This window comes from Mustela nigripes, chromosome 13, assembly GCF_022355385.1.
Source record: "Mustela nigripes isolate SB6536 chromosome 13, MUSNIG.SB6536, whole genome shotgun sequence".
Taxonomy (NCBI): Eukaryota; Metazoa; Chordata; class Mammalia; order Carnivora; family Mustelidae; genus Mustela; species Mustela nigripes.
In genome coordinates, this window is record NC_081569.1 from 50081333 (window position 1) to 50094214 (window position 12882).

Here is a 12882-nt window from a genome sequence, read left to right on the forward strand (position 1 = left end):
GTTTCATAGAATTCCCCTGGGAAGCCGTCTGACCATGGACTCTTGTTTGTTGGGAGTTTTTGATGACTGCTTCAATCTCCTTACTAGTTATGGGTCTTTTCAGGTTTTCTGTTTCTTCCTGGTTCAGTTTTGGTAGTTTGTATGTTTCTAGGAATGCATTCATTTCTTCCAGATTATCAAATTCGCTGGCATATAATTGCTCATAATATGTTCTTATAATTGTTTCTATTTCTTTGATTTTGGTTGTGAGCACTCCTCTTTCATTCATGATTTTATTAATTTGGGCCCATTCTCTTTTTGGTAAGTTTGGCCAGGGGTTTATCAATCTTATTAATTCTTTCAAAGGACCAGCTCCCAGTTTCATTGATGTGTTCTACTGTTCTTTGGTTTCTATTTCATTGATCTCTCTTCTCCTGCTGGGTTTAGGCCTTTTTTTCTCTTCTTTCTCTAGGTCCTTTAGGTATAGGGTTAGGTTGTGTACTTGAGACCTTGCTTCTTGAGAATGTATTGCTTGTATTGCTATATACTTTCCTCTCAGGATTGCTTTGCTGTGTCTCAAAGATTTCGAACTGTGGTGTTTTCATTATCATTTGTTTCCATGAATATTTAAAATTCTTCTTCAATTTCCTGTTTGACCCACCCATTCATTCTTTAGTAGGATGCTTTTTAGCCTCCATGTATTTGAGTTCTTTCCAACTTTCCTCTTTGATTGAGTTCTAGCTTCAGAGCACTGTGGTGTGAAAATATGCAGGGAATGATCCTAAGCTTGGTACCCAATCTTGGTACCAGTTGAGACCTGATTTGTGACCCATGGTATGATCTGTTCTGGAGAATGTTCCATATGCATCAGAGAAGAATGTGTATTCTGTTGCTTTGGGATGGAATGTTCTGAATATATCTGTGATGTCCATATGGTCCAGTGTGTCTTTTAAAACCTTTATTTCCTTGTTGATCTTTCGCTTGGATGATCTGTCCATTTCAGTGAGGGTGGGGGTGTTAAAGTCCACTACTATTATTGTATTATTTTTGATGTGTTTCTTTGATTTTGTTTTTAATTGATTTATATAATTGGCTGCTCCTATGTTAGAGGCAGAGATATTTAAAATTGTTAGATCTTCTTGTTGGACAGACCCTTTTACTATGATATAGTGCCCTTCCTTATCTCTTATTATAATCTCTGGCTTAATATCTAATTTATCTGATATAAGGATTGCCACCCCATCTTTCTTGATGTCCATTAGCATGGTAAATTGTTTTCCACCCCCTCACTTTAAATATGGAGGTGTCTTTGGGTCTAAACTGAGTTTCTTGTAGACAGCATATTGATGTTTTTTTTTTTTTATCCATTCTGATATGCTGTGTCTTTTGATTGGGGCATTTAGGCCATTTAAATTCTGGGTAACTATTGAAAGATATGAATTTAGTGCCATTGTATTGGCTGTAAAGTGACCGTTACTGTATATTGTCTCGTGTTCCTTTCTGTTCTACTACTTTTAGGATCTCTCTTTACTTAAAGGACCCTTTTCAGTGTTTCCTTTGGAGCTGGTTTGGTGTTTACAAACTCTTTTAGTGTTTGTTTGTCCTGGAAGTTTTTTCTCTCCTATTTTCAGTAATAGCCTAGCTGGATATAGTAATCTTGGTTGCATATTTTTCACACTTAGTGCTCTGAATATATTAGGCCAGCTCCTTCTGGTCTGCTAGGTCTCTGTGGCTAAGTCTGCTGACAATCTAATATATCTACCATTTTATGTTACAGATTTCTTGTCCTGAGCTGCTTTCAGGATTTTCTCCTTGTCATTACGACTGTGAGTTTTACTATTAGGTGACTGGGTGTGGACCTATTTTTATTGATTTTGAGGGGGTTCTTTGTGCCTTCTGGATTTTGATGCTTGTTCCCTTTGCCATATTAGGGAAATTCTCTATTGTAATTTGCTTCAATATACCTTCACGCCCCTCCTTCTTCTGGGATCCCAAATATTCTAATATTGTTTCATTTTATGGTATCACTTATCTCTCAAATTCTCCCCTTGTGGTCCAGAAATTGTCTCTCTTTTGCTCAGCTTCTTTATTCTCAATCATTTGTTTTCTATATCACTAATTCTCTCTTCTGCCTCATTTTTCCTAGCAGTAAGAGGCTCCATTCTTGATTGTACCTCATTAATAGCTTTTTTGATTTCAACTTGGTTAGGTTTTAGTTATTTTATTTCTCCAGAAAGGGATTCTCTAATATTTTCCATGCCTTTTTGAGCCCAGCTAGTACCTTGATAATTATCATTCTGAACTTTAGTTCTGACGTATTACCAATGTCCATACTGCTTATGTCCCTAGCCATTGGTAGTCCTTCTTGTTCTTTTCTTGTGGTGAGTTTTTCTGCCTTGTCATTTTATCCAGATAAGAATATATGAATGGGAGAATAAAATACTAAAAGGGTGGCAAATATCCCAGAAAAATATATGCTAACCAAATCAAAGGGGACCCGAATTTGGGGAGCAAAGAAAGGGGGAAAAATAAAAATAAAAAAATATACATTAGGCTGTTGAATAGAAGAGAGCCATCCACTTGATTTTGTGTGTATTCTGGTATCTTAGAGGAAATTATCTCCCATCATCTTAAAGAAAAAAATATGTCTGTGTGTATATGTATGTGTACACATACATATACACACAGACATATATGTATATATATACATATACACACAACACACACACACACAAACAAGGATAAACATGATGAAGGGATGGATATGACTGTAAAGATGTAAATTTTAAAAAGATTTTTAAAAAGGAATTGATAAGTTGGTTGGAAAAAGAAGCAAAAAAGGGAGAGAATGTGATTAGGCTGGAGACTAGAACACAGCCATGTGCAAGATTTAGGGTATATTTTGATCTATTAAAAGAAATTTTATCCCAATGTTTTTAAAAAAGAAACCTATATGTTTACAAAAAATAAGGTTAAATATGACTTTTAACATAATACATAATACATAAATACATAACATAATACATAAATATGACTTTTAAAATAATATGACTATTAACAATGAAAATTTAAAAAGATTTTTTAAAAAGGTATTGTTAAGATAAAATAGTTAAAAATATTAAAAGAGGAAAGAGGAAAAGTTAAAAAAATAGAATAAGAACAAAATAAAATAAAAAAAAATTAACTTTGTAAGACTAAAGGGTCATGAGAGAAAAGCCATGAATTCTATGTGTTGCTTTCCCGCGGTTCTTGTTGATAGTGAACTTGGTCTTGGCTTGATGTTCTTGCTGATCTCCTGGGAGAGGGTCCTGTTGCAGTGGTTCTCAAATATCTTTGCCTGAGGCGGAATTGTACCACCCTTTCCAGGGTACGGGCTAAGTAATCTGCTCAGGCTTGCTCTCAGGAGCTTTAGTTCCCTGAATGCTTTTCGTAGAGCTTTGGGGGACAGGAATGATGATGGAGAAGCCAAGAGCTTGGGGCCCCACTTCTCAGTGTGCCCTCAGAGAATAGCAGTCAATACCTTCCATCCTGGTCTCCAGCCACACTCCATGCTCATCCGGCCTGTGACCGAGTGTTTCTATCTCTAGTGCACATTCCCCCTTGGAATCTCTAAACCCAGCAGATTTCTGCTGCACATTCCTGAGCTGCTGCTTCTGGAGGGAGAAGGTGAGTCTCCCCGGATCTGCCACCTGTGGGGTCCCTGCTTGAAGACCTGTGGCTTGATTGTGCCTTGGATCATGGTTTAAGGTAACCTCGAGCTGAGAGCTCACTCCTTGGCTCTGTAGCTGGCTTCCCTACTTTGATACCTGGGGTCTCTGCCACACTTAGACACCCCTGGTCTTCCTGTGACCCCGTGGGTCCTGCGACCACACTGTCCCCATGAGGACTCTACCACCTACTTAGCCTCTGGAGCAACATCCCGCAGTGCAGCAGACTTTTAAAAGTTCTAATTTTGTGCTCTGCAGCTCCACTGCTTGCCACTAGCCAGCCCCTCCCCCTACGGTCTACCTTCCTGTAGCTTCAGATTCACTTCTCTGCATGTCCTACCTTCCAGAAAGTGGCCAATTTTCCATTCCTAGAATTACTGCTCTTCTTCTCTTCTATCTACCATTGGGTTTGTAGCTGTTTGGAATGGTTTGGTAACTATCTAACTGAACTCCTGGGACCTAATGATATTTCAGTATGGTACTCCTCCACCATCTTGCTTCCTCCCCCAGGACCATAATGTTTTGATTACTACAGCTTTATGCTCTATCTTGAAGTCAGGAATTATGATACCTCCTTGTTTTTCTTTCTTAGGATTGCTTTTACTATTTGGAGTCTTTTGTGATTCCATACAAACTTCAGGATTATTTTTTCTAGTTCTGTGAAAAATGCTGTTGGTATTTTGATAGAGATTGAATCTATAGATTGCTTTGGTTAGTATGGACATTTTAACAATATCAGTTCTTCCAAAACGTGAGGATGGAATATCTCTCCATTTATTTTGTTTGTTTATTTTTTAAAAAATTTCAATTTTTATTTATTTGTCAGAGAGAGAGAGAGCACACAAGCAGGGGAGCAGCAGACAGAGGGAGAAACAGTCTCTCCACTGAGAAGGGAGCCTGATGTGGGACTTGATCCCAGGACCTTGGGATCATAACCTGAGCTGAAGGCAGATGCCTAACTAACTGAGCCACCTAGGTGCCCCTATATTTCCATTTATTTGTGTCATCTTCAATTTCTTTCATGAATGTTTTATAATTTTCAAAGTACAGGTCTTTCACCTCCTTAGTGATGTTTAATTCTAGGTATTTTGTTCCTTTTGGTGTCACTGTAAGTGGGATTGCTTTCTTAATATTCCTATTACTTCATTTTTAGTATATAGAAACACAGTAGGTTCCTCAGTTCTGTGTCCTGAAAATTTACTGAATTCATTTATTATAATAATTTTTTGGTGGAGTCTTTAAGGTTTTCAGTGCATTGTATCATGTCATCTGCAAACACTGACAGTTTATCTTCTTCCTTACCAGTATGGATGCCTTTTATTAGAAACACTTTTGTTTTGTAACCTGAGGTGTGCTCTTAAAAAGAAAATGCCCTATGATTAGCTATGCTTTAATCTTCTTTTACATGACACAAATCCATGTTTTCACACATGCTACTTCTCATGATCTTTAAAAGTATTAGTTTTTCCCCATTATTGCACTTGTACCATTTAACAAAAAGAAAACACTTGCAATTTTATTATGCATCTGTACTATGACACTGTGAGCCCTATGATGGAAAAAAATGTCTCTTATGTACTTTTGTATCAAATTTATTTCCTGGTTCAATATCTGGTATTGTAAGTGCTCAACAACAAAAACAAGAGTATATAGTTGAATAATGGGAGGGGGGGTGTCTAAATATAAATATGATACAGTAGTTACAGAGTTTGTCACAGTATATTTGTAGAAGCTCTAAGAGGAAAAAAAACACATCTCAGATTTTCTATGAAGTGCCAAAAAGTCAGTGAAAAAATGTGAAGATGTTCTTTGGACCTAACTTCTACTTTTTAATACATGGATAGGCTCCTATGGATTCCTAGAGTTGTTGAGGAGGTATTGGGGGAATAATTTTCTAGATCATATTATTAGAAAATTCCTCTAGAAAGTTTTTTTTGTTTAAAACAACTGTATTATTATTTATTTAAAATTTTAAAAAATATATTATTTAAATGAATTAAATAAATTTTAAATAAATATGTAATATTTAATAATAAAATTTAAGTAAATTTTCAAATTTATTTTTAAATAAATAACAGGCAGTATACCAAAGAATTTAAAGAGTTCAAAAGAAGTTATGAAGTAAACACTTCCTTCACTCTCTTGTTCCTCAGACATCAAATTCTCCTCCCCTGAAGCAACCCCTGTTACCAGTTTTGGGATCTCTTTCAGGAGATAGTCTATACATTTACATGAAAGATAGTTACACTTAGCTACCCGCCTTGTGTTCTTCACTCAACAGTATATCTGGGATGTCAGCTATCCTTCAGAAATAATAATAAGTCACAAGATAAAATATATCTTGGAGATATGTATAATATTACATATGAAACTACTTCACATTCTATAAGACTGAAGACAATATTCCATTGTATGACTGAATCATAGCTTATTTAACTAGTTGTCTTTTAATAGGAACTGACATTTTTCTCAACATTTTGCTATTATAGCAATACTGGAATGAATATTCTTATACTTTCATCATTTCCTATATGTGTGAGAATATCTGTACACCGAGCACCTTAGAAGTTGGATTGCTGGCTTATAGGGTGTATGTCTTCTAAATTTCGATCAAAGTTGCCCAATTGTCCTGTATAAAGCTTGTAAAATTTATTCTCCTACAAGAGTGAGGGAAGTCATTTCACTATCCTCAACCACACAGTGGTTATCAAAATGCTTGATCTTTATTACTCCTGTGGGTTAAAAATGAGATAACATTATAGGCTTATTCTACTTGTATCTTTTTATGAATGAATTAGTGCTCTTTCTATATGTTTAAGAATATTTTCTACATGTTGTCTATATCCTTTTGCTTATTTTCCTATTAGGATATTGTTCTGTCCTCCTACTGTTCATAGAGTTTTATGTATCTTAAGGAAACAAATATTGTTTAACTGCCAGATGATTGAGACTTACTAAATTATTGATGGGAAAATAATTGAAATGTACTAAAGATAGAAATACAGTATTAGTTTGTAGCAAAAAAGCAACTTGGGCTAGTGAAATGGGTGGTGGATAGAAAATTTTTGTGTTTTACCATTAAACATCAACATGCCACTCCTGATTCCCAACCTTTATTTTCTTCATTTGCAGATCAGGTCTTTGAATTGCTAAAGACATTTCAATATTAAGATGACCTTTCATTTAAGACCTAGGAGGGAGTGCAAGGAGAACTAGCCCAAGTGACTAATATAACTCCTGGTACATGTATTTACTGATCTACAATTGCTGAGTGCCTCCTATACAGGGAAAGGAAAAAAAAAAAAAGCCTGAATCTGTTCTCTGTGGGCATTACTGCTCATTTATTATTATTTTTTTAAATTTTATTTTATTTTATTTTTTTCAGTGTTCCAAAATTCATTGTTTATACACCACACCCAGTGCTCCATGCAATTCATGCCATCCACAATACCCATCACCCAGCTCCCCCCCTTCCCCCAAACCTTCAGTTTGTCTCTCAGAGTCCACAGTCTCTCGTGGTTTGTTTCCCTCTCCAATTTTACCACTTATTTTAATGTAAGCAGGACTACCCTGCCCTGACTACTCCTTGGGAATCTGGAGCTGCTTGCAATAAGAAAAAAAGCAGGTCTGTATCTCAAACTTGTGTTTATGCCAGTCCCTATATCCACTTGTCTCTGATTTGTCTCTGCATTTTTGCATGGTTTTGTTATAGGGTCATCTTAGGAAAGCGAAGGAAGTAAGACCATGTGGAATTTAGATGCACCAGAAATAATAGAAAAGAATTTCTGGCTTTCTCCTGACTAAGCAGCTTGTATTAAACTAACCTTTCCACCAGAAGTAACCATAGAATCTGGACAGAATACCTAACAGCATCATTTGAAGGCTCTGGAAGATGGTCAACACAGGTGACTTCAGGGGTTACAGTTCCAAGAAGGGAGGGACAAGGAAAAGAGTTCTATATTCACCTTGAGTGCTGTTTTCCTGAGGATGTTTGACAGTTCACTGGGTGTGGGCAATATGGGGATATCGAGGCATGTGGGAAAGAATGGGAGGAAGGAAGAATAAAGTCTCAGCAGAAAACAGTAGTATCACTGATAGGAGAATATAAAGGCTTTGGTGTTTGTGGCTGCTAGAGAAGCTGGAGTTTGAGCAACAAATCCTGGAGAGAGGAGAACCACAGAGAAGTGAGGCTCAAAATATGATGCAATATCCTTTTCAGGCATTTGTTGATTTCTAGTCCATTAATGTGCAAGATGAGATTTCAAGAAATCTAGAGAAAGCAAAACTGGGAGTCTAAAGAGCTGAGCAGAGCTTTCAGGAGCATGGCATTCAAGGAGTGCAGAATTAGGAAACTAGAGTGCACTAAAATGGAGGGACCCTGAAAACAGTCCAGCCTTGCAGATGAGACTCAGAGGACTATTCTTGGAGTATACATTTCAGGAATAAAGGCAAAACTAATCTAGGCTATTTTTATACTTAAATTATAGTCCTTAAATGAAATAAAAATGATCTGCCTCCACTTTCTCTACTGCTACAAGAAAACTTAACTTTTGTTGATTTACTACACCTGCTGTCTTCACAAATTTTGAAATAAAATATTTAGCTTCAATTTAAAAAATTGCATGGTAACAAACAGGACAAATGATCAAGAACCAGGGTAAGAAGTAAACAATAGACACATGCTTAAGGTTTTTGGTCAGTACTATGGTGAATAATTTTTGAAAAAAAGTAGTTTTTTAAATTATTTTTAAAATTTTCAACATCTCTAATCATCAAGAACAGTGTAAGTAAAAAAACCACAATGAGATATCACCTCACATCAGTCAGAATGGCTAAAATAAAAAACACAAGAAACAAGAAGTGTTGACAAGGTTGTGAAGAAAAGGAACCCTCATGCACTGTTGGCAGGAATGCAAAGTGGTGCACCCACTGTGGAAAAGACTATGGAGGTTCCTCAAAAAATTAAAAATAGAAATACCATATGATCCAGTAATTCCACTACTGGATATTTAACCAGGGGAAACAAAAACACTAACTCAAAAAGATATGCACATCCCTGTGTTTATTGCAGCATTATTTATAACAACTAAGACATGGAAACAACACAGTGACCAGCCACAGACAAATGGATAAGGAAAATATGCACAATGGAATATTGCTCAGCCACAGAAAAGGGTGAGAGCTTGCCCTGTGAGACAACATGGATGGACCTAGAGGGTATTTTGCTAAGTGAAATATGTCAGAGAAAGACAAAATGCCATAGGATTCCACTTGTAAATAGTATTTAAAAAATGAATAAACAAAAAGAAGAACCAAACTTATAAATACAGAGAACAAACTAATGGCTGCCAGTGGGGAGTAGTGTGGGTTGGGCAAAATGGGTGAAGAGGAAGGGGACAAGGTTTCCAATTATGTATTAAGTAACATGCATAAAAAACCAGAGCATAAGAAATGCAATCAATGATAATGTAATAGCTATATAATGAGACAGATGGTAGCTATACAGTGGTGAATGTAGCATAATATGTAAGCTTGCCAAATTGCTAAGTTGTATACCTGAAACTAGGGTAATATTGTGTGTCAATTATACTAAAAAAAAAAACCTTTTTAAACCTGAAAATAAGTTAAATACAATTTTTGTAAATAAGTTAAATGTAATATTGAACTCTAATTTCTCAAGAGCCGTTTTGATTAACACTTTTTATATTCCCAGAAGTTTCTTCAGGGCATTTTTCATATCTTTGTTCCTAAGACTATATATCACAGGATTAAGGAGGGGGGTCACAACAGAATAAAACAGAGTCACAATCTTTTGTGTTCCAGCTTCATGCTCAGATGTTGGGCTTCCATACATGACAAGTACTGAGCCATAGAACAGTGAAACCACAGCCAGATGAGACCCACAGGTGGAGAAAGCCTTTCTTTTCCCAGCTGCTGAAGGGACTTTCAGTACTGCTCTTAGGACCAGAGCATAGGACCCCGTGATGAAGAGAAAGGGAATGATGAGGGGCAGAGGACTTAAAGTGGAGAAGACAAGCTCTATCACAGGAGCTTTTTTGCACATGAGTGCTAGAAGAGGACCTGGATCACACAAAAAGTGGTCAATGATCCTGGATCCACAGAATGACATTTGGGAGATGATTACGATGGGAATCAAGAACCAGAAAAAACCAAGTATCCAGCAAGTGACCACAAGATTGGTGCACAGATGTCTTGTCATCATGGTTGGATAGTGTAGAGGTCGGCAGATGGCAAGGTACCGATCAAATGCCATAATAGCCAAGAAAAAGCATTCTGTAGATCCCAAGGAGAAGAAAAAGTAGAACTGGAGAAAGCACCCAGAGAAGGAGATGACCTTGGTGTCAGAGAGGAAGTTGGCCAACATGTTGGGGACAGTGGAGGTGACATAGCAGATCTCTAGGAAGGAGAAGTTGGCGAGCAAGATGTACATGGGGGTATGGAGTCTCTGATCCCAGCGCATGGCCCAGATGATAGACCCATTGCCCATGAGGGTCAGGAGGTAAAGAAGGGTGAAGAGCAGAAAGAGGAGGATCTGCCCTTGCCTGGGGCAAGGGAACCCCAGGAGGATGAAGCCAGTGATGGTGCTGGAGCTGTTGGAGATTATCATGTGTCTGGGAACTGTAAAAAAGCCATCAAATTATTGAATGACAGTGTAAAGACAGATGGGGACCCAGAGTTTATTTAAAACATCTTGGGAATGAAAATAGAGAACTATGTGTTTATAGTTACTTTTTTTTCTTAGAAAACAAAATATTGACCTGGGTTACTTTTTATTCTCATTGACATTTTCACGGTGGACTCAAGATAACTCTGGTTAGAATTGATAAGGTCTTGAAGGAGAGTGTTGTAGAGGTGTTTTAAGATTAGATTAGACCTTATATTTAATAGAGTTTCTGTCTACCTACCTGTTCTCACAAAAGTGGAATTTTTTCCATTTTCAGAAGTGGTGACATTTGCAGTTGTGGCAGAAATTGCATCAAACTCTTTATTATGTAACAAACTTGGAACTTTTTGGAATGACTTCTTTTACATGATTTTTGAAATTGGCCTTATTAAAAACTAAATGATTACCTTAATTTGATAATATTACACACCAGTTTTATGTGTAAAACAGTCAAGCCAATTGGAGAGAATTAGCTTCAGTTTCTGTTGTGTTAAAACAGTAATTGTAGCCATCCATGGTTGACCAAGGTGAAAGAATTATTAATGGGCCATGTAGAAACAGGTCTGTGCTTACCTAAAAAAGAGATATGAATTTTTGCTATAGCTATAAATATAATTCTATTCCAACAATATATACTATGGTAATTATTAATAATATGGAATTCTAAATAGTGGTGGATTTGTAGGGGATGCAAAGCTAAAACTTTACTCCATCCTTCAGTAACTCCTTAGGACGATCTCAAGGCAGAGTGACTTTTAAAGGTTGAATATTACATACAATGGTTTTCTTTTGTTCTAAATAAGTTAGAATAACTTTGTTAAGCAATTATGTACTCAGGCCTTGGAATCAATTATAACCCTCTGTAAATAAATGTATAAATAAGCAACAGAAAATCTGTGTCCCCCACCCCTCATTTTATGTTAAGTCCATATTTTGCTTTTTGAAAATTTGAAAATTGAATAATTTCTTATTGTGAGTAATCAAGTTCTGAGAAAACTGTAGGACCAAGAGCAAAAGGTGACAGCAACCAGCTGATACTCCATCTCAAGTATTAGGTTTGGGGGCTTAAAGAGTTGCACTGGAGGAAGAACAATCGTGTAAAGGGGGGTAAGGCGGGGTAAGACTGGAACAGTTACAGCATAACTTTTAAAACCGTTTCTGGGTCATTTGAAACTAAGGATCCCCTGATTCTGATAGCGTGGGGTTTCTTGGGGCTGATAAAATCTCCACAGATCTGCCTGACTCTATTTAGCATGTATAAACTGGAATAGGGTTTAATGGACTCTGGTCTTGGTGGAGGAAAAGTGAGCTAGATTCTTTTGGTATCTGCATTATGAACTTCCATTTCCTAGATGTCTTTTCCTTTTCTGCTTTTAAACTCATTTGTGTAGGGGACTAGTAAATTTCTGAGACCACACATTTATCTTTTAAAAAGGGTAGTTGGAAGCAGACAACAGAAGAATGTATTTTTAAAAAGTCACTCTGTACCAGCTTCGTTCATGATTAAGGACCTTAAGCATTTAGCCTTTTTTTTGCAGCATGCCCTGCAGTGTTTTCAAAGTTACATTGGAGTAACATGAGCCTGCTGATTGCTAAAGAATTAAAACAGGGACATGGGAAAGATTTTGCTATGTGGAAATCCTTGATGGATTCTAAAAAAAAGATTAAGTCTATAAGTCTAGTGCTAATTCAGAGGAAGTTAACTTAATTATGAGCAATTAAAAACAAAGATTACTAATAATGATTAGTATTTTTGACCAGGATTGTTTTGCTGGTATTTGTGAAATTTCATTTTAGGAGTAAACATCTGCTAGTAAACAGTCTAATAATTGGTCCTTGGATTAAATGTTTAAGAATTCTGCCCCCTCGCATCACGTTACCTGATTTCAAGCTTTATTACAAAGCTGTGATCACCAAGACAGCATGGTACTGGCATAAAAACAGACACATAGACCAGTGGAACAGAGTAGAGAGCCCAGATATGGGCCCTCAACTCTATGGTCAATTAATCTTTGACAAAACAGGAAAAAATATACAGTGGAAAAATGACAGTCTCTTCAATAAATGGTGCTGGGAAAACTGGACAGCTGTAGAAGGATGAAACTCGACCATTCTCTTACACCGTACACAAAGATAAACTCAAAATGGATAAAAGACCTCAACGTGAGACAGGAATCCATCAGAATCCTAGAGGAGAACATAGGCAGTAACCTCTTCGATATCAGCCACAGCAACTTCTTTCAAGATACGTCTCCAAAGGCAAAGTAAACAAAAGCGAAAATAAACTTTTGGGACTTCATCAAAATCAAAAGCTTCTGCACAGCAAAGGAAACAGTCAAGAAAACAAAGAGGCAACCCACGGAATGGGAGAAGATATTTGCAAATGACAGTACAGACAAAAGGTTGATATCCAGGATCTATAATGAACTCCTCAAACTCAACACACATGAAACAGGCAAACATATCAAAAAATGGGCAGAAGAAATGAACAGACACTTCTCCAATCAAGAC

The 12882-nt window shown here is 36.7% G+C and overlaps 1 protein-coding gene across 1 annotated transcript; it reads right to left on the reverse strand.

Annotated features, from left to right (window-relative positions):
• Window positions 1–9387: 9387 nt before the first annotated feature.
• Window positions 9388–10410, reverse strand: LOC131998612 (olfactory receptor 11G2-like). Its single transcript, XM_059371102.1, has one exon. The coding sequence runs from the start codon at window positions 10312–10314 to the stop codon at window positions 9388–9390; it is 927 nt and encodes a 308-aa protein (XP_059227085.1). The 5' UTR covers window positions 10315–10410.
• Window positions 10411–12882: the final 2472 nt, after the last annotated feature.